Genomic DNA, 20,687 nt, shown 5'->3' with positions numbered 1-20,687 from the left:
ATCATACTTTTACAAAACAAAGAGATCCCCTTGATCTCACCAAGCTTACAAAAATTTGTGAGCTATTATTTCCCTTTCGAAATATTTTTAAAATTCTGCAAGTTTCCAGAATTTACAAATTTTACAATGTTACCAAAACCTTGGTGAATGAATACCTCGAATATAAATTTAATCCATGTTGTCCCCTAATTCCAGACGGGAGCTACCGACCTACAACGTAAAGTGAACACGATGGAGGCAGAACTTCACTCTTTAAAGAAGCAGCTATTACGCCGCCACGAAGCGCGATAAGCGCATACATAATTTTGGAAATATTCCTCCTCCTCCTCCCACCAACAAAAAAAACAAAACAGAAGAAGAAGAAACGACTCATTCTATCTCTCCGTAAAAACATAGAAGATAACATAAAAATATTTAATTTAGAACACCCACACTTTCTCTAGATTTTTAAATAAGTAAGTAAACCTGCCACGAAAAGATGGAAACCGGAAATGAAAGCAAAGCAAAGCAATCCCCGTCAAGATCCTCATCACCACGCGCGATATGATATGATATAAATAACTTTAGAAATATAAAAATATGTAGTTTCGTCCTCATCAGACTTGTTGTTTTAAAGAAAGAAATTGATAATTTACAACATATTGTTATCACACATCCACATCTATGTATCTAAATATGTATCTACTGTTAATTAATGTACCTGAAATCCGATGATTGTTAAGAGAAGAGAGAGATGAACTTTAGTTACGTAAATATTTCGTTACGCTGCTGGTAAATACATAGAATCAGTTTTTATTATTAAATATTATACATTATTCTATTAAGAATTTCCACTTTTTTCCGGTGAGAATTATCAATTTTTTGAAGCGAAAAATGAAATTTGTTATATAAATAAATACATACGTAACTTTTTTTGCAAGTATTTATCTAAGATTTAAAAAAGCTCGGGAATTTCTGAAAAGTTTTTTTTTGCTCGGAAATGAAACGATAAGTTTGTAATGGTGGGCTGCTAACTAATTATTTCTGAAGCGTATATATAATTCCAAGAGGATATTTACATAAATTGTTTATCGCTAAAAATATGTATGTAACTTTTTAAGAAATGTTTTTTTTTCTATTTGAGAATGCTCCTCGTTTTGAAAAGATTTTTGATGAAAATGAAAATGAACCTTAAGAAAGTATTCCTTCCTAAAATATTTACATAAAAAGATACAAATTTGTTCTTCTTCTGGGTGGTTTTTAGAGAGAAAAAAAAGTATGGGTGCGGGTGTATTATTATGGATGCGGTATGAAAAGACTTGAAATGACTGGTTACTCAGAAATACTATACAAAATGTACCTTAGAAATGTGCGTGTAGGAGAAAATATCATGTAAAAAAAATGCATACAAAATTAGAATATTTATAAAAAGCAAAACAGTCAATTAAGGATTCATCGTAAAATAGATTTGGGCGAGGAAAGTGTGACGATTTAAATTAAATTATGATCAGCTTAAAAAAAATCCAATTATTTAGTGACCACAAGCAGAAAAACTCTTAACATGGAACGCGTAGTAATAGAAAGAAATCGTCCTGAATGTACTGCTAATTTGGTGGTTTGTTACAAATTTAAGGCTAAAAAATATATCTATAATTACTTTAATTGGTAATCGTAATTTTGGGAAGGAAAGAAAGTTTTATAAGTTTTTGGGAAATCAGAGAAAGAGAAAGTGTCAGGATTTTGAGAAAGTTCCCTATTTTTTGTGGGCGTAAAGTAATTTACTAAGAAATATGTAAATTATCTAAGAAGGGAAAAATATGGGCAGGTTGTCGTACCGTAAAAATATGCATGTATGAAAAAAGGATCGATTTCGGGTTTGAATTGGAACTGATTTTTTGACAGAAAAAGTTGACAAAGATTTTTCATGGAATTTAATTAAAGTAGTCATTTTATTATATGGAATATCTCATAATAAGTGGAACTACAAAAAAAAATATCGTGAAACTGCTCGCTTGGAGTTCTTCTTAAAATTATCTCCAAATTTCATCAAAAATCTGTTAATAAGCAGTTGAACACACTAAAAAATAATCGATTTTATCAAAATTTCATTTTTCTCTTGTCTGGAAATGAAAAAAAATTATTTAAATTCTCTGAAAAAACTTTTGCTCGTACTGCAGTATACTCGTTCATAAATACATATATACATACGCGTTAGTACAAAATGCCATGCATCAGCATTTAATTATTAATTATCTCTGATAAACTACAAACTTTTAAAGCAACAGATTCGTAGAAACTCTATTAAATAAGTCAGTTATTAAAGGAGTATGAAATTATTGAAAAAATTGCATAAATATGTAATTACAAAGAAATATGTAAACAAAAAAAATTAACTAATTAATTAATGACAACACAAGCTTAAAATCAAATTTATATATACATAAATAAAATGGATAATTTATAATTTTGTAGTCCTCACTGAAAAATGCAAAATGGGTGGAAGAAAGGTGGAAGGGGGGAGAAAGTGTGAAAGCAAAATACGGGATAAATATGTAGTAAGTTAGGTAATTAGTTTAATTATTAGGGAGGGTGGGTAAAGAAGGTTTGGTCAAGTTCCCCCAGTCATAGATTTTGTTTGGGCGGAAATTTGTGGTTTAAATTTAGTATTTGAATAACTTAGCTGTTCAAGAACCTGTCATAAAAATGTTAATACGTTCTGTCAGAAATGTAAGAAGTATTGAGTGAAGAGCTGAATGTTTCCAATTTGGAAACATATTTTTAAAACACCTTCAGCTCTTCCTCAATATATTTGCCATTTTTTAACAGAGCTTATCAAGATTTTCTGCATTGATTCTTGCCTAGATAAGTTATTTAAATACTAAATTTAAACCACAAATTCCCTCCCGAACTAAATCTGTGGCTGGCAGAAAATTGCTCAAACCTTCCCTGCACACCCTTAGTATTTTATGGCGATCAAGATTTTGTGATTTTTATTTGCGGAGATAGCACTACTCGATTTTTTAATCTGGGCAGACGATACTGTTCGAGAGGAGAATTGTGTAGGAGTCTATCGGGATAATGGTATTTATTATTGTTGTTATTATTAATTAATTATTAGTTAATTAAATATGCTAATTATGTATAAAAAATCTTCGTCTGAGCTGCTGCTACAAGAATGGATTGAACGGTGAAAGACAGTGTTTCGGTTTGTCACATTTCTTGCACTGCAGGAATTGCGAAGTGCAAGAAACTGGGAGAAAGTGCAAGAAATATGCGCCGTAACCTCGCGCCTTGCATTTCTTGCAGGTCAAAATAGCTGCAAAAACCACTTTCTTGCGGTTATTTCTTGCACTTCTAAGCAAAAACGCACGAAACTGGGAGAAAGTGCACGAATTAAGCGCCATCTAGCCACGCGCAGTATGAACTATGCGCGGCGCTACATAGTTTCTCGCGCCTTGCATTTCTCCCACGTCAAAATATTCCCCTGCAAGAAACCACTTTCTCCCAGCTATTTCTTGCACCCGAACGAACACTAGATTGGAAAATGGGATGAAAATGACAGATAGAGTTTGGACTGAGGAAGAAGAAGAGAAAGCACTGAGAATGTGAACTTAAAGTTTCCGAGGAATGACAATTTTTTTGAATTTTTTGCCTGAAATGAACTTCTTTTTGATGTCGATAAAAATGAAATGATGATGAATTGTCTGTGTTCTTTTAGATTTAAATACATACTGAAAAAATTGATTGTTTCCTAGTTTATTAATTAATTAATCATTGTTGGTGTATAGTATTGTTAACTTAGTTTTAATTAATTAGTTAATTATTATTTAGTGAGGTTATCTTTCCCCCCACGATAAATGCCCCCCGTTACTTTAATTTAATTTAAAGCTTATTAATTGTTATACAGAAGAAGAAGAAGTCGTGAAACATAAGTAATCTACATAAATACAAAAAATGAAGGAAACAGTCCCGGTTTTTGGTTGGTTGGTGATGATGACGAAATATAAGAAAATTTATGAAAAATAATATGCGTTTTAGGTTAAATAAGTAATCTCTCGTGTGTGGTTATTAAAGGAAAATTGTGACCACGACTTATCTACTACATACAAAATACTGATACATACATAATTGTTGCTGCTGAATAAAGAAAACCATTCTAGTTGTTTTGAAGATATTGAAAAATGTGTGAATTATTTATTTGAAGATTTTATATTCATAATTAATTCATATTCTGATTTGCATGTTTAATTCATAATCTGTCTGTTCGCATACATAAGACAAGAATTTAATTTGCATAATCCATAATATACAGATATTTGCTTGAATAATTTGTGATTTATTTGCACAATGTTTTTAAAAGGAAAATTTAAGAGTGTTTTATGGAAAAAACGTGGAATGATTTATGTATTTGCATATTATTTTTTGCTTATTATTTCAATACTAAATCCCTGTTTTTTTGTTTTTTTTTTTTAAATTTGGTATTCATTTCAATAATTTTTTTAAAGCGAAATTGATAGAGACTGCATAATTAAAAATTTATTTGCACTGATCTATTTGCATACTTTATGATTTAAGTAATTAAACATTAGAAATCGTGCGGAATTGAATAATTTAAACGCCAAAATAAAAATAACTAGTGTCAAATAAAATAATTCGGCTAAGGTGCTGAACATGTGATGAACTCAACTACTTAGCGTGAAACAGAAGTTTTTAACATTCATAATTTAATCGCATAATTTAGTATTTAAAAATGATTGCAAAATTTAATATATTTATGTAATATACATTTTTCATGATTTAATTAATTTAATTGACAATGGAACGTTATCAAAATTACAAAAACTTTTCCTTTTCCGTGAAATTTACCCCCGTAAAATTTCACGAAATTTCACTTCGTCAGTATTTATTCACAAAGGTAATTATAATTGTATTATTTTTTTCAAAAGACGAAATTGAGCTGAGATTGGGAAGCAGTGAGTTCTTTCATGGGGGTCGGTGGTCGTAGAGATCCATCACATTTGCGACATTTCACTTTTCTCGTGGAATTTTCTTGCTGGCATCGCGGACAGGGTTGAAGGGGGGATGAATTATTGGCGTGGGGGTGGGCATGTGACTTTTTTGAATGCTGAATAATTTTTCCGGGACGCCTAGTATACAAATCATGTAATTATTGAGCATACTTACGCTAACTTATCTCGCAAATTGAGCATATGTAACTTGCGAAAATTGCGAGATTTCGCAAAACTATTCCTGGAAAATTTTGGGCTATGTATGTTTCGCAAATTTTTACACAGCAAATGGTCATGTTTTTACTTCGCAAATTTATTACCAGCAAGAGAAATTACAGAAATCCGTCAAAAACGGTGCTTTTGATGCAAAAACTTTGCTTTAGATTTTTGAAGATTTCCATATTTTGCGAATCTCCTCACGACACAAATTTTTATCCCTTCGCAAATTTGCTAAGTGAGTTATGACGCGAAATTTCGTGTCGTCGCTCATTGAAAATAACTTTAGTCAGTTTTTTAATAAAATGCATACCAAATTTGCGCCCAACACGACTCCACGTGGCGTTCATACTCCAGCAAGGTCAAGCTATCCTGGGTGCAGCCAAACTGGACAAAGTCGCAGGGAACGGACCCCGTCGTAACGAGCGATTCGAGTGGATAGTTTCTCATCCTGGTGAAAGTCGCGAGGCAGTACGGGCAACGATTCGTTGTGAGGCGTGGTAAGCACGTGGCGCAGGCGAAATGACCGTTTTCACAGTTGTAAATCGGAGGAGATGGGATTTCTCGGCAGACCGGGCATTCGATGAGGTCGAGTAAGCGGGATAATTTGGGAGGCTCGTTTTCATCGTCGGAGAAATTGGCCTGATTTTTAAGAAGCGTGTCGTGCCAATTGGATCCCGGCGTCCTTCCGGAATTCATGCTAAACATTCGGTATTTCAGAGGTGGAGAAAAATACTGTCAAAAAGTGGATTTTTAGGTCTATTCTTCCCAGGGTTTGGATTTCCGGAGCTGTTACACCCACAAAAAGGAAAATCTACGTGGAGAAGGCAACAGTCAGTCGAAATTACAAGTTTTGTGGAAAACGTAACATTTTATCGGTGTCAAAATAAATACATTACTTTCCCCTTTTTTAAAAAATAATTTAAAAATAATTTAATTTAATAAGTTAATAAAAATTTTGAGCTTCATTCTTCCCAGGGAACCAAAAGACGATAATCTGCATCGAAAAGGCAGCAGTCTTACGAAAATATAAGTTTTGTGAAGAAATTAACTTTTATCGCTGTCAAAATACTTTTTAAAAAAATCATAAAAAACATATTTTTTCAGCGAGAAACAGTTAATTTCTTTACAAACCCACTATTTTCGTATGACCGTTGTCTTCTCCATGTAGATTTTCGTCTTTTGGTGTGTGTAACAGCCCCGGAAATCCAAACTCTGGGAAGAATGGGGCTCAAGCAAGATACTGTTTTGAGAAAAAGTATTTTGCTCACCTTTGATTTAAGATAGCTAAGTTTTCGTGATTTTGGAGAAAAGTGTATTATTTTATTGTTTACTTATCCATGTACTTGATAAAATGGGTGCTCTTATTGTGCCGAGTCCTGCTAACTTACTGACCATAATAATTTTTGCTCTAGAGATGATTTTCGTTTGTCGCACTTGTCCACGTTTTCATGGAATCTGAGTCTTTTCATGTTTGCCCAGCACACGGAAATAGTTCGCAAAGTAGCAATTTATACATGGCGAGAATTGATAGATAGTGAAAGCAAATATGTATCAGCAACGCACTTACGTGAATTGCGCATCGAAACTGAACTCAGATTTGTCGTTTTTGCACATTTGCTAAAAATATTGCGAATTTTACATATGACAGACTGAATTTATTGGTCCATTAAGAAATTTACTTTAGATTTATGTAGTTCACCGTTTTTAAAAAATTCCTAATTTTAGCTTTATGTATAACTGATTAAATATGATTTCCAATTTATGCCAGTTTGCAAATAATAATTTTATGCAGACTTCTGGCAATTATTTTCATGCAAAACGTATCTACTAAATGAATGAATGAATGAAGAATGTATAAGTAAAAAGCGACCGTTGAACTTGAGTTGTTCACTTCCAGTGCATGATAACTACTTATCAGTATGAACTACTTTTGACACAGGGTATATATAATATAAAGTGACAATTTTGCGGTATATTTATGCGACGTCGACTAAATTTGTGTTGGCAAATCGTGTGTCATCAAATAAACAGTGAATGAAAATGCGGAATATCGTCTCCAATAAATCCCCTCAATTCCTTCCATTTTATCATTTAATCTAGGAGTTTAAGGTAGAATAACTTCGTCATAGAATTTTAATCGCACTCCACCATAGTCAATTTATTTAAATGCAAATATCTGAAATGCTAAAATGCTAAAAAATAATGCTCAACTGCTAATAAAAATTCAATTTTTTCGAGGATGCAAATAGGAATATTTATTTTCTTGTTATCGCACACACAAGTTAATATTAACCTCTTCCGTCCCACTGACTTTTAATAAAATTTCTCTTCGGTACGATGTTGACTTCATAATTACACCTGATAGCAACCAATTAAAATTTCAACCAGTTTCCAATTTTTGAGTTTTTGACGAAAAATATGAAAAATCCACATTTTAACATTGGTCGATATAGGGAAATTTCCACAATTCGAGAAGAAAAATAAGGAAAAAAAATCCACTTTTAACCATCGAATTTTCCACATAATACCAAATAAATACTCTTTTTTTTAGAAATTTTGGTTTTAGGGTAATTTATGCAGTAAAAAATACTTGTGCATTTCATTAAATAAAATATGTGTACTTCGTGCTTAAGAGGTTAATCGGATAATAATAGCTAAGTTCTAAATTTGGTGAAACTGTGACGACGAATATGTTCCAAGAAGGAATTGTGGCGATAACAATCTCTACAAACACACAAATCAAACCCTCCTGGATACCGTTTAGGACAGTTATCGCACTGATACCAAGTTGTCACCTTTCGGTCACAGTTGTTACAAACTATTCCAGTTAAGTATTCGTCCCCAGCCTCTTCCGCACTCGAACTGTCGGGCGAATTGGTGTCAAAGGGGGTTCGAGTTTGTCCAACCGAATTCAAATTTAATAAGCGGTGAAACGGGTCCGAAATTGGGTCAGGCTTGGGTTGAAATGGGTTTCCATAGTTGGGCGGAAGTGGGATTCCTCGCTTTTCGAACTTCGGGTCTTGCTGATTGTTGTAACGAACTGGAATTTTATAATACTCGTTCGAAGCTGCATTTACCTTTGAGGATGAAGCTGCCGCGTGGGGCCCAAAATTATCCGGAATACGCCCCCTGGACGTCTTTATTTTGAGCAATATATGATCCTGGGGATGAAGTCCATGCTTTTTTTCGCAATTTTCGCACAAATCGTAATCGCTACAAGTAGTGCATTTAAATCGAACCCCTTGTATATTCTTAATCCCGCATCCATCGCAGTCAACTCCACTGTGAACGACATGATTTTGAGGTTCGGAAACGATTGGAGTTCTTTCAAGGAAGCTCGACCATGCCGGAAAAGCAGTACAAATACTTTCATAAGTTGGTCTTTCCCTTGAATCCACGGCGACCATTTGAACAATTAGGCCCGCAGCCTTTGACCACTTTCTTGTAATGGAGTCTGGAACGATTTTCTTATACTTTAAAGCATTAATTGCTTCAACTAATTTCTGATCATCTCGTTGTAATGAGGGACAAAGCAGTTCCATAAATATTATTCCGAGGGCGTAAATATCTACGGATTTACTGTATGATGCCTGAGCTTGTTCTGGCGCCAGGTACAACATTGTTCCCGCCCCGGCCGTGTGCTGTCGAGCTTTTGGGGCATAGTGATCCGTTGCTATGCCAAGATCGCCTATTTTTACGCGGGATGGATCATTCTTGTCAAAGAAAATGTTATCAGGCTTTAAGTCTCGATGGATCAGGTTATTCGTGTGGATGTGGTTAAGGCCTTCGAGTAGTTGTAGGAAGATTTCAAATGATATTCTTTCACCCACGAGTTTGCCTTGATCCAGCCAACTGCGCAGATCTTGGCCACAGAGTTCCATCTGGATGCAGAGCAGGTTAAGGGTGCTACTTCCTTTGGGGATACTGTACAAGTATTTAAGAAGATTTTACTTCCGTCGTAACATAAGACACGATGACTCATCATAACAAATAGTAAAAATCAACACGGTTTGAATGATTTCTCGACGTTGGAAATTTATTATTATGGACAGAGCAGGGATTTGCAAATTTTTTATGAAATGAGAACTCCAGACTTTGACAATTTTTGAAGGAGATCTAAAGTTTAAGAAGCTTTCAGAAAAATTTGAACTCATCTAAACTGGCTTAAAAAATGACTCAGAAAATAAATTCCTCGAGTCGAGAAAAATGTACTAATTTTGGTAATAAGTCATCGAGTCCGACCTTAATATATGTTTTCACCTCATTCCATGAATTTCCATCTTGGTTATAATCTGAGCCAGCTCTCCACTAGAAAATGAGTCCTTCCACGCCGTGTGGTACTGCACAAGATTCTCGTGGGTTGGCAACTTGCTCAAATTTTGAATTTCTCTATCGTCAATAACATTGAACATAATTTTTACGGCGTAGTCCTTCCGGTCAAGTTTATTTCGGCAGTGGATCACCGCCCCAAATCCCCCTTGGCCAAGGAGACGACATAATTTAAAATCTTGTTGAAGACGGGAAGATGAAACTGTGGAAATATACTTGTTAAGAATTGTGTATCATTAGACTTTACAATGGAATTTTCCCAGCGGATGCTCTCCGATTTTGAACAAACTAGTACCAATCGATGACAAATTTAATTAGGATGAAATTTGTAAAAGACACGATCTCCCAATGGGCACGTTTGGCCGAAATATTTGCATCCGAAGAGGAGAAAACGCGCAGTAAAATTAGATATTGTAATATTTGTAGACTTTACGGCGCGTTTTCTCCTCTTCAGATGCAAATATCTATGTCAAAGGTGCCCATTAGGAGATCTTCACTTTCGCAAATTTCATACCAATTAAATTTATGACCGATTGATACTAGGTTGCTCATAATCGGAGAGCATCCGCTGGGAAAATTCCATTGTTAATGAGTTGCGCTCTATAGAGAATACCTTGTGGGTTTGCAGCAAGGTATTTATGCATTCTGGCAACCTCCTGATTAAAACTGAATACGTGGAATGTTATTTATTTACAAAAAGTCTTTCAAAATACTGCAGAAATTTCACGCAAAGATTTAATCGAACCCAATGGTTTGACATTCAAGTTGGAATAAAGTATGAAATGATTTAATTGTATGACTGGAATTATTTATCTAAATTTAATGGCTGGACAATCAAAATGCATTTGTGTAGTTAAAAGTTTGAAGAGTTGAATATTTATCATATTCCGCATATCATATTCCAACATTGCTCAAATTATCGAATTCACTCTAATCTAAACAACTGTCAAATCGCGTTAGCATAAAAATCAATGTGTGAACTAGCAAGCATTACGTTATCTTACTCGTGTTTAGCTTAACCCTTTAACGTGTATGATTAACGACAAGAAAATGCATTAAATCGGGGACACTATAAGTATGTTGTGGTCATGGCGCGTGAGGAGAAATCAGGAGTTTTTAATAAAACTCGAACAACTGAAAAATCAAAAATTTAATATTGAGTTGTATAGGGAAATATCCAAATTTTTGGCTAGAAAATCTTCAAATTTAGCATTGTGTTGGCATAGGAGAAATATCTCAAAATTGCAACAAATTTTAGGTCGCGGAGAGAAAATGGTGAAAATAAATGACCTCCTAGAAACGACAATTGTCTTCCTTCCGCGCCATGACCACGATTTTTGAGAACGACTTTTGTCGTACTCCCGAATTAAACCATTTCTTATAAAACGACTATTGTCGTCGTTACAGTTTAAAGGGTTAATATGAATAAGGTGTTTGGTTTTAAAATTGGTGCTTTATGATGACGCAATAGATGCACGTTCCTTGGGATTAGTTCATGCTTTAATAATATGATAAATAATATATTGGGTGTACTCACGACAACTTATTATTTCGCAGCCCAACTCATTTAGCAAACTTGCGAATACTTTTATCCTGAGGGGATTCAAAAAATCGCAAATCTATACCAAAACACCTATTTTCATGGAGCGGCCAATTTCTTCTCAATTTACGAAGTATACTAAATAGCATTATGTAAACAAGCTGTTTACATAATTGTGAATTATTCAAAATTTTGAAAGGTTAAAATAATTTTAAAAACGGATCGGATTTAGAAACGCCTTGTTTATTTTAATTGGGCTTTATTCTTAGCTTAAATTTGTCATTGTCATAAGCATAAATACTTTCAAATTGTAGGAATTATTGTATACACATCTGTACTCCTATTAAGAAACTCTGTGATCTCTCATTACATTCGGCTAAAATCGTTATCAACTTACTGTGTACGCAGACAAACAAACGTATTCCTATTAATGAGCTTAACCCCTTAATAACAGGTCACATATCGAGGTCAGATATCGAAAAATGTTATAGGAAACAAAATTTTCTATTAATATTAATCAAATTAAATACTAATGATAACATTTAAATTTGGTGAAATTATGACGACGAGGATGTTTCAGGTAGGAATCGTGAAGACAGTCCCCACATAAATCAAAGTACCCAGCAGCACTCCGAGGACAGTCGTCACACTGGTACCAGGTCGTCACGCTTTCTGAACAGTTGTTACAAATTGCTCCATTTACGTAATTGCCCTCAGCTTCTTCCGCGCTAGAACTGTCGTCCGAATTAGTGTCGAAATCATAGAGTGTCCCAGTTTGACTTTGTCCAACTGAATTCAAATTTAAAAGGTGTAACTGTGCCGAAAGTGGGTCGTTATGGTACGAAAATGGGGCAAGTGTTTGTCCAACAGAGTTCATATTTAGCAGGTTAAAATGTGCAGCATGTGGGTCGCTATGGTACGAAAATGGGTTTTGATGGTTATCGTACTGAATTGGGTTTTGATGGGTAATTTGCTGAAATGGATTTTGATACGAAGATGTCGCTGCCCTTGAGGAAGAAGCTCCTGCTGCGGCGGGAGCGGGGCTAAAATCTGGTACAGCGGCCGCGGGAATACGCCTCTTCGGCGTCTTTATTTTAAGCAGGATATGATCCTCGGGATGAAGTCCGCACCTTTTTTCGCACTTTTCGCACAAGTCGTAATCATCACAGATTGTGCATTTGAATCGAACCCCTTGTATATTCTGAACTCCACATCCATTACAACGAACCCCACTGTGAATGACGGTTGGCGCCTTATTTTGGACGAAGGTTGGCGCCTTATTTTGAACGAGGGTTGGCGCCTTATTTTGAACGAGGGTTGGCGCCTTATTTTGAACGAAGGTTGAAGGAACAGGGGCGGAATTTCGAGGTGCAGAAGCGCCGGATGGCGTTCTTGTACCGGAACTTGAACCACCTGAACTTGTCGCAAATGTGGCGTAAATGCTGTCATAACTTGGTCTCTTATCCGGATTATGCGCCACCATTTCCACGATTAGCCCGGCCGCCTTGGGCCACTTTCTTTTAATCGAGTCTGGAACGATTTTTCTACTTTTTAAATCGCTAATTGCTCCAAATAGTTTCTGATAATCGCCCCCTACTTGTAACGAGGGGCAAAGCAGTTCCATAAATATTATTCCGAGAGCGTAAATATCTACGGATTTACTGTATGATGCATTAGATTGTTCAGGCGCCAGGTATAACATTGTCCCGGCACCCTTCGTGTGGAAAAGAGCCGCTTTTGTGGCGAAATGATCCGTGGCTATGCCAAGATCTCCGATTTTTACGACGGATGGATTATTCTTGTCGAAGAAGATGTTTTCGGGTTTTAAGTCGCGATGGATCAGGTTGTGCGTGTGGATGTGGTTAAGGCCTCGGAGTAATTGGATGAAGATTCCGATGGATAATTGTTCATCGACGGAGGAGGCTTGACCCAGCCAATGGCGTAGATCTTGACCGCAGAGTTCCATTTGGATGCAGAGCACGTTAAGGGCGCTACTTCCTGGCGGGATACTGTAGAATTATTTAAAAAATTTAAGCATTTGGAAAAATGTTATTAACCTATTTCGCATGTAGGGCTGACTTTTAATAAAATTTCTCTGAGGTAGAATGTTGATTTTGTACATAGTCACTCCAAAAAAAAACAACCTATTAAAATTTCTATGATTTACTTAAATGACCAATTTTTGCACATTTTGACGAAAAACATGAAAATCGAGTTTTTCTGCATCCCAAAATATCAAATAAATATCACGACCTCTGGAACTGTGGATTCATAAGAAAGTAGTCATAAATTTACGTCATTTACAAAAGGTTGACGTGAAACATCCCTCATAACAATTATTTCATAAAATTGCTTTTAATTTTTCCTTGCCATCAATATCGTGATAGGTATGCGGAATATCAAGATTTTGTTATTTTAACCAAATGAGATTTTTTATATTTTTTTTTATTAAAAATATTTTCGAAAATATTTAATAGTACGAAATATTTTTGCTAACGAAAAAGACGCCTCAACCTTGCCTATACTTACGCACCTTCGTAAGTTTCGCATTTCGTAGTTAAGAGGTTAATGTATTCTGGTTAATATTCTCACCTCAAATGACTCCCAGATGCCATTCCTATTTTGGCTTTAATCTGAGAAATCTCTCCACTAGAAAATGCATCCTTCCACGCCGTATGGTACTGAACAAGATTTGCATGTGCTGGCAATTTGACCAAATTTTGAATTTCTCTCTTATCCAAAACATCCCCAGAAATTTTTATGGCGTAGGCCTTCCCGTCAAGTTTATTTCGGCAATATATCACCGCCCCAAATGCTCCTTCGCCGAGGAGACGACGTAATTCAAAGTCTTGTTGAAGACGGGATGCTGAAATGCGGAAATGTACGTGATCATTAAGAATTTTGTCATTGTGACTTAAAATGGAGGTCTCTCAGCGTATGATCTAAATTTTAGACCATAAACATTTTATTGTCCGTGGTTTCTCCGATGTCAGGATGAATTTTTTTTAATTAAAAATTGCCTCCTAAGGCAATTTTCCATGAATTTGGTTGGTTACCATGGCCAAATTGCCTGCTATTCCCCAACTTTTAATTTTTTTAGAAAAAAGTTCATCCTGACCTCACCTCCTTAGGGGAAACCACGGACAACAAAATGTTTTCGATCAAATAAGTGTCAAGCGAAACGCACAGTCTCGCATGCAAATTTTACATTTTCCAAATTTACTACGTTTTCTCCTCTTGGGATGCAAACGTGCCCATTGGAAGATCGTGTTTTTTGAAAATTAGAACAAGTCAAATTTGAGATCAACTGACGCTTAAAATAATTTGGCTATAAACTCGAATAGCATATGTGCTGGGAGACACTACTATCGTTAATGTTACGCTGTATAGGGAATGTGTACCTTGTAGTTTTGGAGGAGGTTTGGCCATCCTGGGAACTTTCTGATTATAATTGAATTAAATCTGTTAAATGTTTTCTACAAAAGTCGTCGTTAAGAATACTTAAGAAATATATGAGTACCATGCAAAATTTGAAATGAACTTCAGTGTTTAACCTTCAAGTTAGAATAAAACATGAAATAATCCCCTAAAGTATTATGTAGTAGTCGTATGTGTGAATTTATTTATCTAAATTCAGTGATTGAACAATCAAACGGAGCACTTGAATATTTATCATATCCCATAAAGTTATCAAAACCACTCTAATCAACAATTGGCAAATAAACTCTCATACTTTTTCAGATGAACTACGATTGGGTGTCATGCTGTAATAACAGTAGTATTTATTCAAATTTAGTATAGAAATTTGTTCGCAGGGATAATATGCAATGACATTATAATTAAGTGATACATATGAATTAAATGTGCTTGATAGTATTGCATTTTTGTCAATACTACTCCATGTAAAGTCCCAATCCGCTGCTATATTAAATTCTGAACAATTGCGTAATCAAAACTCAAAACACTCTTTTATGTCTCTGGGTCGGGTGATTAAATAAAGCAAAGTATATACTCTCCATCCACACAGGATTGAATTTTTACAGAAATTGGGAATTCTGAGAAACTACGCCACTGTGAGTCTCAAAGTTCCCCGTCAGCATTATTTGAGGGAATTTGAGACTAACAGTGGCGTAGTTTCTCAGAATTTTGAATTTCTGGGAAAAGTCCAATCTTGCGTGGATAAATCTTGCGTAAACTCTTAATCAGCCGTCTCCAGACATTTATGGAACAGTGACTTCATTACTTTTTGACCCCCTAAGAAGTTAGATTTGGTGATAACGGTCCAGGCTATATCAAGTCGGCAAGCTTGTAAAACTTATCCAATTGAACGAAAATTTGCAAATGACCCCTAATATAAGGATATTAATTGAAATTGAAGAAAATCAGTATATAAATATATATTTAAATTATTTATATAAATTTATGACAAAAATTTCATATATAATTAATTCGTCAATTAATCATTTCATTTCATGGACGATTTCCAGAACTAGGCCTGACCCTGGCTGTGTAAAGCCTGTACTGTAGGTTTGTTGATAGTTAATGTACGGGTATATTGGAACAGCTGGCACACCGGGATTTTGTTGATAGTTGACATGCGCACATACATTACCGACTGGTAAGCATGGATTTTGCTGATAGTTAACGTACTGATACATAGGAGCGGCTGGGACACACTGGTTCTGTTGATAGTTGACCTGCGCACATACATTACCGACTGGTAAAGATGGATACTTGACGTACTGATACATTGGAGCGACTGGCAAGCATGGATTTTGTTGCTGGTTGACGTGCGCACATACGTTCGCGGCATATTTTTTTGGATAGTTGACGTGCGCACATACGTTCGTGGCATATTTTTTTGGATAGTTGACGTGCGCACATACGTTCGCGGCATATTTTTTTGGATAGTTGACGTACGAAGACATTGGAACGGCTTGCGCTTGCGCAACTGCCTTTTTTTGATAGGTACCTGGAGTTATGTTTACAAAACTTGACCCTGGTGTGGTCAAAGCGGCATAAATAGTTTCAAAGCTTGGTCGCTTTTTCGGATCCACCGATACCATTTGAACAATCAATGCGACAACATTGGGCCACTTTTTTTAATCGGGTCGGGAATAATTTTCTTAATCTTTAAATTATAAATTGCTCCTTTCAGTTTTTGACCATTTTGCAATGAGGGGCAAAGTATCTCCATAAATATTATTCCAAGAGCGTAAATATCCACGGATTTACTGTACGATGCGAGAGACTGTTCTGGCGCGAGGTACCCCTCTGTCCCCGCACCCATCGTGTGCGGGAGAGGCGATTTTGTGGCAAAGTGATCCGTGGCAATGCCAAGATCTCCGATTTTTACACGGGTTGGATTATTCTTATCGAAGAAAATGTTATCGGGTTTTAAGTCGCGATGGATCAGGTTGTGCGTGTGGATGTGTTTAAGACCCTGGACTAATTGAAGGCAGATTCCGATGGATAGTTTCTCATCGACGGATTGGAGTTGATGTAGCCAGTGGCGCAAGTCTTGGCCGCAAAGTTCCATTTGGATGCAGATCACGTTAAGGGCGTTACTTCCAGGTGGGATGCTGTGGAATTATTGTGGAAAATTTAGGTTAAGGTGGTATAGCATGCGGGTTTTGAGTTTGCATTATTGTGTCTCAGCTTTCACTTCGCCATATATTCAAATGGCGATTTTGAAATTTCTTTATCGCCTTTCGTTTTAACAATGAAGATTTTAATATGATATGAAGATTTTAATACACCTAAAAATAGAACATCTTTAGGTGTACAGAGTTACGAGCGTAGAATCGATCTGATTTTTTTCTTCCATGAGAAAATGTTTAATTTTTACTGATTATTTTCATATGTTCATATGTTTCATATATTTATTTTCTCGATTCTTGGATGGGTTAAAATCCTCATATTACAAAAAACGGAAGGCGATGAAGAGGTTTCAAAATCGCCATTTGAATAAATGGAAGAAGGGAAAGCTGAGACACAATAATTGAAACTCAAAACCCGCATGCTATTGCACGTTAAAGCAACGCAGCATTCGATGACTCATCACGAAAATTGTCAAAATCAGCACATAGAGAATGATTCAATTCTGGATTCTGGGAATTTATTCTGGACGATGAATTTGTAGTTGGTGAGGTGAATAATGGAATGTCAGTGAGTTTTTTAAGCCAGTTTCGACGAGTTCCAATTTTTCTGAAAACGTCATAAACTTGAGATCTCCTCCTTCAAAAAGTGTAGAATATAGAGGGTATATTTCTTTTAAAAATTGACGACGACCTGCTCTAAAAAATTTGTGCAGAATTTTAAAATAAATTCGAGCTATATTGAACTATTTCTTAACTCTGGGAATTTATTTTAAAATTCTGCCCAACAAATTTTTTAGAGCAGGTCGTCGTCAATTTTTAAAAGAAATATACCCTCTAGATTCTACACTTTTTGAAGGAGGAGATGTCAAGTTTAAGAAGTTTTCAGAAAAATTGGAACTCATCAAAACCAGCTTAAAATACTGAACGCCATTCCATTAATCAACTCACTGACTACAAATTTGTCGTCCAGAATTTTAAACTCAACTCCCAGAATCGAGAAATGAATCATTGGGCCTCCTCAGACACACAAAAATATCGTCGCTTAGAATTTCGCATCGTTTTTCGCTTACTTTCTGATAAGCGAGCTCTGGGGCAAGCGAACAGAAACTCAACTCAGATGTGAGGTTAAGGTCGGTCAGCTACAGTCGGAACAAAATTTTGCAATTTTTATAATTTTGGCCATGCTATCGATAAGCGAAAAACGAAGCGAAATTCTAAGCGACGATATTTTCGTGTGTCTGAGGAGGCCCATTATCTATGTGCTCACTTTGACGATTTTGGTGATGCGTCATCGAGTCCAATGTTAACATGGGGTCTCACTTCATTCCATGAATTCCCATTTTCACTTTAAGCTGATATAACTCTCCACTGGGTATTGAATCCTTCCACCACGTATAGTATCGCACAAGATTGTCATGTTTTGGCAATTTGGCTACATTATCGATTTCTTTCTCACCAGAAAAATTACTTGCAATCTTTACGGCAGAGTCCCTCTGGTCAAGTTTGTTTCGGCAGAGGAGCACTGCCCCTTGTCCTCCTTGACCGAGGAGACGACGTATTTCAAACTTTTGTTGAAGATGGGAAGCTGAAAACGGAGAAATATATATAACCAAGAATTTTGTATTATTGGGAAATTATCCAGCGTTTGCTCTCCCATTTTGATAAAATTTGTATCAATCGATGACAAATTTGATTAGTATGAAATTTGCGAAAGACACGATCTCCCAATTCGCACGTTTTGCAGAGATATTTATATCAGAAGAGGAGAAAACGCGCAGTACATTTGGAAAGTGTCAAATTTGTCGGCTTTAATGCGCGTTTTCTCCTGTTTGGATGCAAATTTCTCTGTAAAACGTGCGAATTGGGAGATCGTGTCTTTCGCAAATTTTATACTTATCAAATTGGTCATCGATTGAGACAAATTTTATCAAAATTGGAGATGGTACACAGGTGACCTCCATTTATAAGGAGGTCCTCAGACACAAAAAAATCGTTGCTTCGAATTTCGCTTACTTCCTGATAAACGAGCTCTGGGGCAAACGAACAGAAACTCAACTCAGAAGTGGGGTTAAGGTCGGTTAGCTCCTGTCGGAACAAATTTTCATAATTTTTTGGTATGCTCGAAAAACAGCGAAATTCGAAGCGACGATTTTTTCGTGTGTCTGAGGTCCCCCAGTGTTACGATACAAGGAAAATATTTACTTTGTGGTTTAGCAGCAGCATGTTTGTACATCGTGGGAGCCTTTTTTTCTTGCACAAAACTATTGATTAGAAAAAATATTTAAGCGTGATAGATTTGATTTGAATTTCAGCCCGCTCGCAATGTTAATCTAGTGGGCACGTGTTTTTGGCGGGCAGAAATTCCATCACGCTTAAACATTTTTCCAATCAATAACCTTGCTGAAGAAGTGTTTCTGAGGATGAGTGTCACACAACTTTTTAAAGGTCTGACCTTCAAGTAGGAATAAAGAATGAAATGATTCCACAAGTATTTATTAATAATATTAATAATTTATCTGACTTTAGTGATTGGACAATCAAAATATATATTAGTTGGAGCAGATTAATTGATTGACAAGTTTTGATTAAATGTTTCCGCTGTGGACACCAGAAGATAGCAGTTGAATATTTACCATGCATATTTATTCCTACATTGTTCTAATTATCAAAATCGCTCTAATCTACAACTGTCAAAACTTTTACATGAACGGTTAAAAATCACTATGATTAGATATTATGCTTTAATGATATATGATTAATCTGTATTGAATGTGCATCTTTAATTAGTTTTTATTAATACGGCAAGTTATTGAACAACTACGTTATGTTAAACAGTTGCGGAATCAACTCAGTTTTTCATGAGATGAAACAAATAAAGTAGGTGCATAAATTCCGTATTGACTGGGTGTGAATCTCCAGCGATACATTTTACCATTTTTTTAGGAGACGTGTTAATTGTATACCATTGAGTTTTTGTCAATACTACTTCATTATAGCTGCCTATTCCCTGCTGAGGTTAAATTCTGGAGAATTTTGGAGTCAAAACTCAAAACATTTTTCAGTTTTTGGGAGGTGGTGTTAAACCGCTGCCACAGACCTTACGTCATTAATAACGAAAGGTGACCTTATGACCCACAACAAGGACACGAACCTAGTTTTCGACTTAATGTTAACTCAATTTCTACAATTAAATATCTGTAACCCAGGTAAAAGAAAGGGCCGAATACGGTTTTATTAATAGATAAAATTTCATATATACTTATCTATTCCATATATTGTATAATCTATAATTTAATTTCATAAGTGATAACCACAGTTAGGGATTTTCGGGCTGCAAAAATGAATTTTGTTGATAGTTTTATAAATATGTAGCCAAATAGAGCTTATTGATAGTAATTCCGATATGGCGAAAATGGATTTTGTTGATAGTTGCCGTACGGATATGTGGGAGGGGCCGAAATAAATGGAGTTTGCTGGTAGTTGATCGGAATGACTCGCGAACACGGATATTGTTGATAATTTTGGCACGAATTTGTCGCAGGGGCCGGTGAGCATGGGTATGTTTGATAATTTTGGCACGATGGGGCTGGCGAACATGGCTTTCTTTGACAATTGTTGTAGTACATAACTTTCCGGCAGGAACCTGAAAATACGGAGAAATACTCGTCAAGAATTGTGAGTTAAAGTCACCTTACTCTGTATGGAGAATACCTTGTGATTTTCTGGGACAGCTCATCCTGGGAACTTTCTGATTTTGAATGTTTTTTTCTTCAAAATTAGTCTTTTTTTGGATTGCTAAAGAAATATAGTTATGAAAATTTTCAAACCAACTAGTCGGTTTGACCTTCAAGCAGTGCCGCGACAAGCCAATGATGGGCCTGGATTTTTGAAGAATTGTACGGCCTTTTTTATAACCATTGTAATTTAATACCAGTCCGGCAAAAATCAGGGTTTCGACTGGTAGAAACTCACATTACCAGGAAAATGGAATATGGCTCATACATTTTTCCC

The 20,687-nt window shown here is 35.7% G+C and overlaps 4 protein-coding genes across 7 annotated transcripts in view; 1 reads left to right on the top strand and 3 right to left on the bottom strand.

Moving 5' to 3' along the window:
• LOC110853919 (ski oncogene) overlaps window positions 1-4,149 on the top strand; it is a gene marked incomplete at its 5' end in the record, with an annotated part of 33,541 nt that extends 29,392 nt beyond the window's left edge. Inside the window, 1 exon segment of the mRNA XM_022102281.2 lies at window positions 196-4,149. Coding sequence (XP_021957973.1) covers window positions 196-291 — 96 coding nt within the window.
• LOC110854302 (putative E3 ubiquitin-protein ligase SINA-like 9) lies at window positions 3,782-7,016 on the bottom strand. Of its 3 annotated transcripts, none has more exons than XM_035854828.1 (3): window positions 6,551-7,016; window positions 5,518-5,904; window positions 3,782-5,126 (listed from the first exon to the last, which is right to left on the bottom strand). In XM_035854828.1, exons 2-3 carry the CDS (start codon window positions 5,901-5,903, stop codon window positions 4,919-4,921), a joined length of 594 nt encoding a protein of 197 aa, XP_035710721.1. In that variant the 5' UTR covers window position 5,904; window positions 6,551-7,016; the 3' UTR covers window positions 3,782-4,918. The 3 variants fall into 3 exon arrangements, with proteins under 3 accessions (XP_035710721.1, XP_021958426.1, XP_021958425.1); XM_022102734.2 differs by having other exon boundaries at window positions 6,476-7,015; XM_022102733.2 differs by having other exon boundaries at window positions 5,518-6,018; window positions 6,476-6,824.
• A 414-nt stretch (window positions 7,017-7,430) lies between these two features.
• On the bottom strand, window positions 7,431-10,390 carry LOC110853950 (eukaryotic translation initiation factor 2-alpha kinase). The gene is made up of 3 exons (XM_022102326.2): window positions 10,150-10,390; window positions 9,468-9,738; window positions 7,431-9,131 (listed from the first exon to the last, which is right to left on the bottom strand). The coding sequence occupies exons 1-3, from the start codon at window positions 10,178-10,180 to the stop codon at window positions 7,862-7,864; spliced, it is 1,572 nt and encodes a 523-aa protein (XP_021958018.1). The 5' UTR covers window positions 10,181-10,390; the 3' UTR covers window positions 7,431-7,861.
• A 913-nt stretch (window positions 10,391-11,303) lies between these two features.
• Window positions 11,304-14,724, bottom strand: LOC118436653 (mitogen-activated protein kinase kinase kinase 5-like). 2 transcript variants are annotated; one of them, XM_035855164.1, is made up of 4 exons: window positions 14,597-14,724; window positions 14,478-14,517; window positions 13,669-13,942; window positions 11,304-13,085 (listed from the first exon to the last, which is right to left on the bottom strand). In XM_035855164.1, the coding sequence occupies exons 1-4, from the start codon at window positions 14,597-14,599 to the stop codon at window positions 11,606-11,608; spliced, it is 1,797 nt and encodes a 598-aa protein (XP_035711057.1). In that variant the 5' UTR covers window positions 14,600-14,724; the 3' UTR covers window positions 11,304-11,605. The 2 variants fall into 2 exon arrangements, with proteins under 2 accessions (XP_035711057.1, XP_035711058.1); XM_035855165.1 differs by having other exon boundaries at window positions 14,478-14,702.
• Window positions 14,725-20,687: the final 5,963 nt, after the last annotated feature.

This window comes from Folsomia candida, unplaced genomic scaffold (genome assembly GCF_002217175.1).
Source record: "Folsomia candida strain VU population unplaced genomic scaffold, ASM221717v1 Fcan01_Sc009, whole genome shotgun sequence".
Lineage (NCBI taxonomy): Eukaryota > Metazoa > Arthropoda > Collembola > Entomobryomorpha > Isotomidae > Folsomia > Folsomia candida.
Note: the sequence above shows the minus strand (reverse complement) of the source record. Positions and strands in the feature narration are given on the sequence as shown.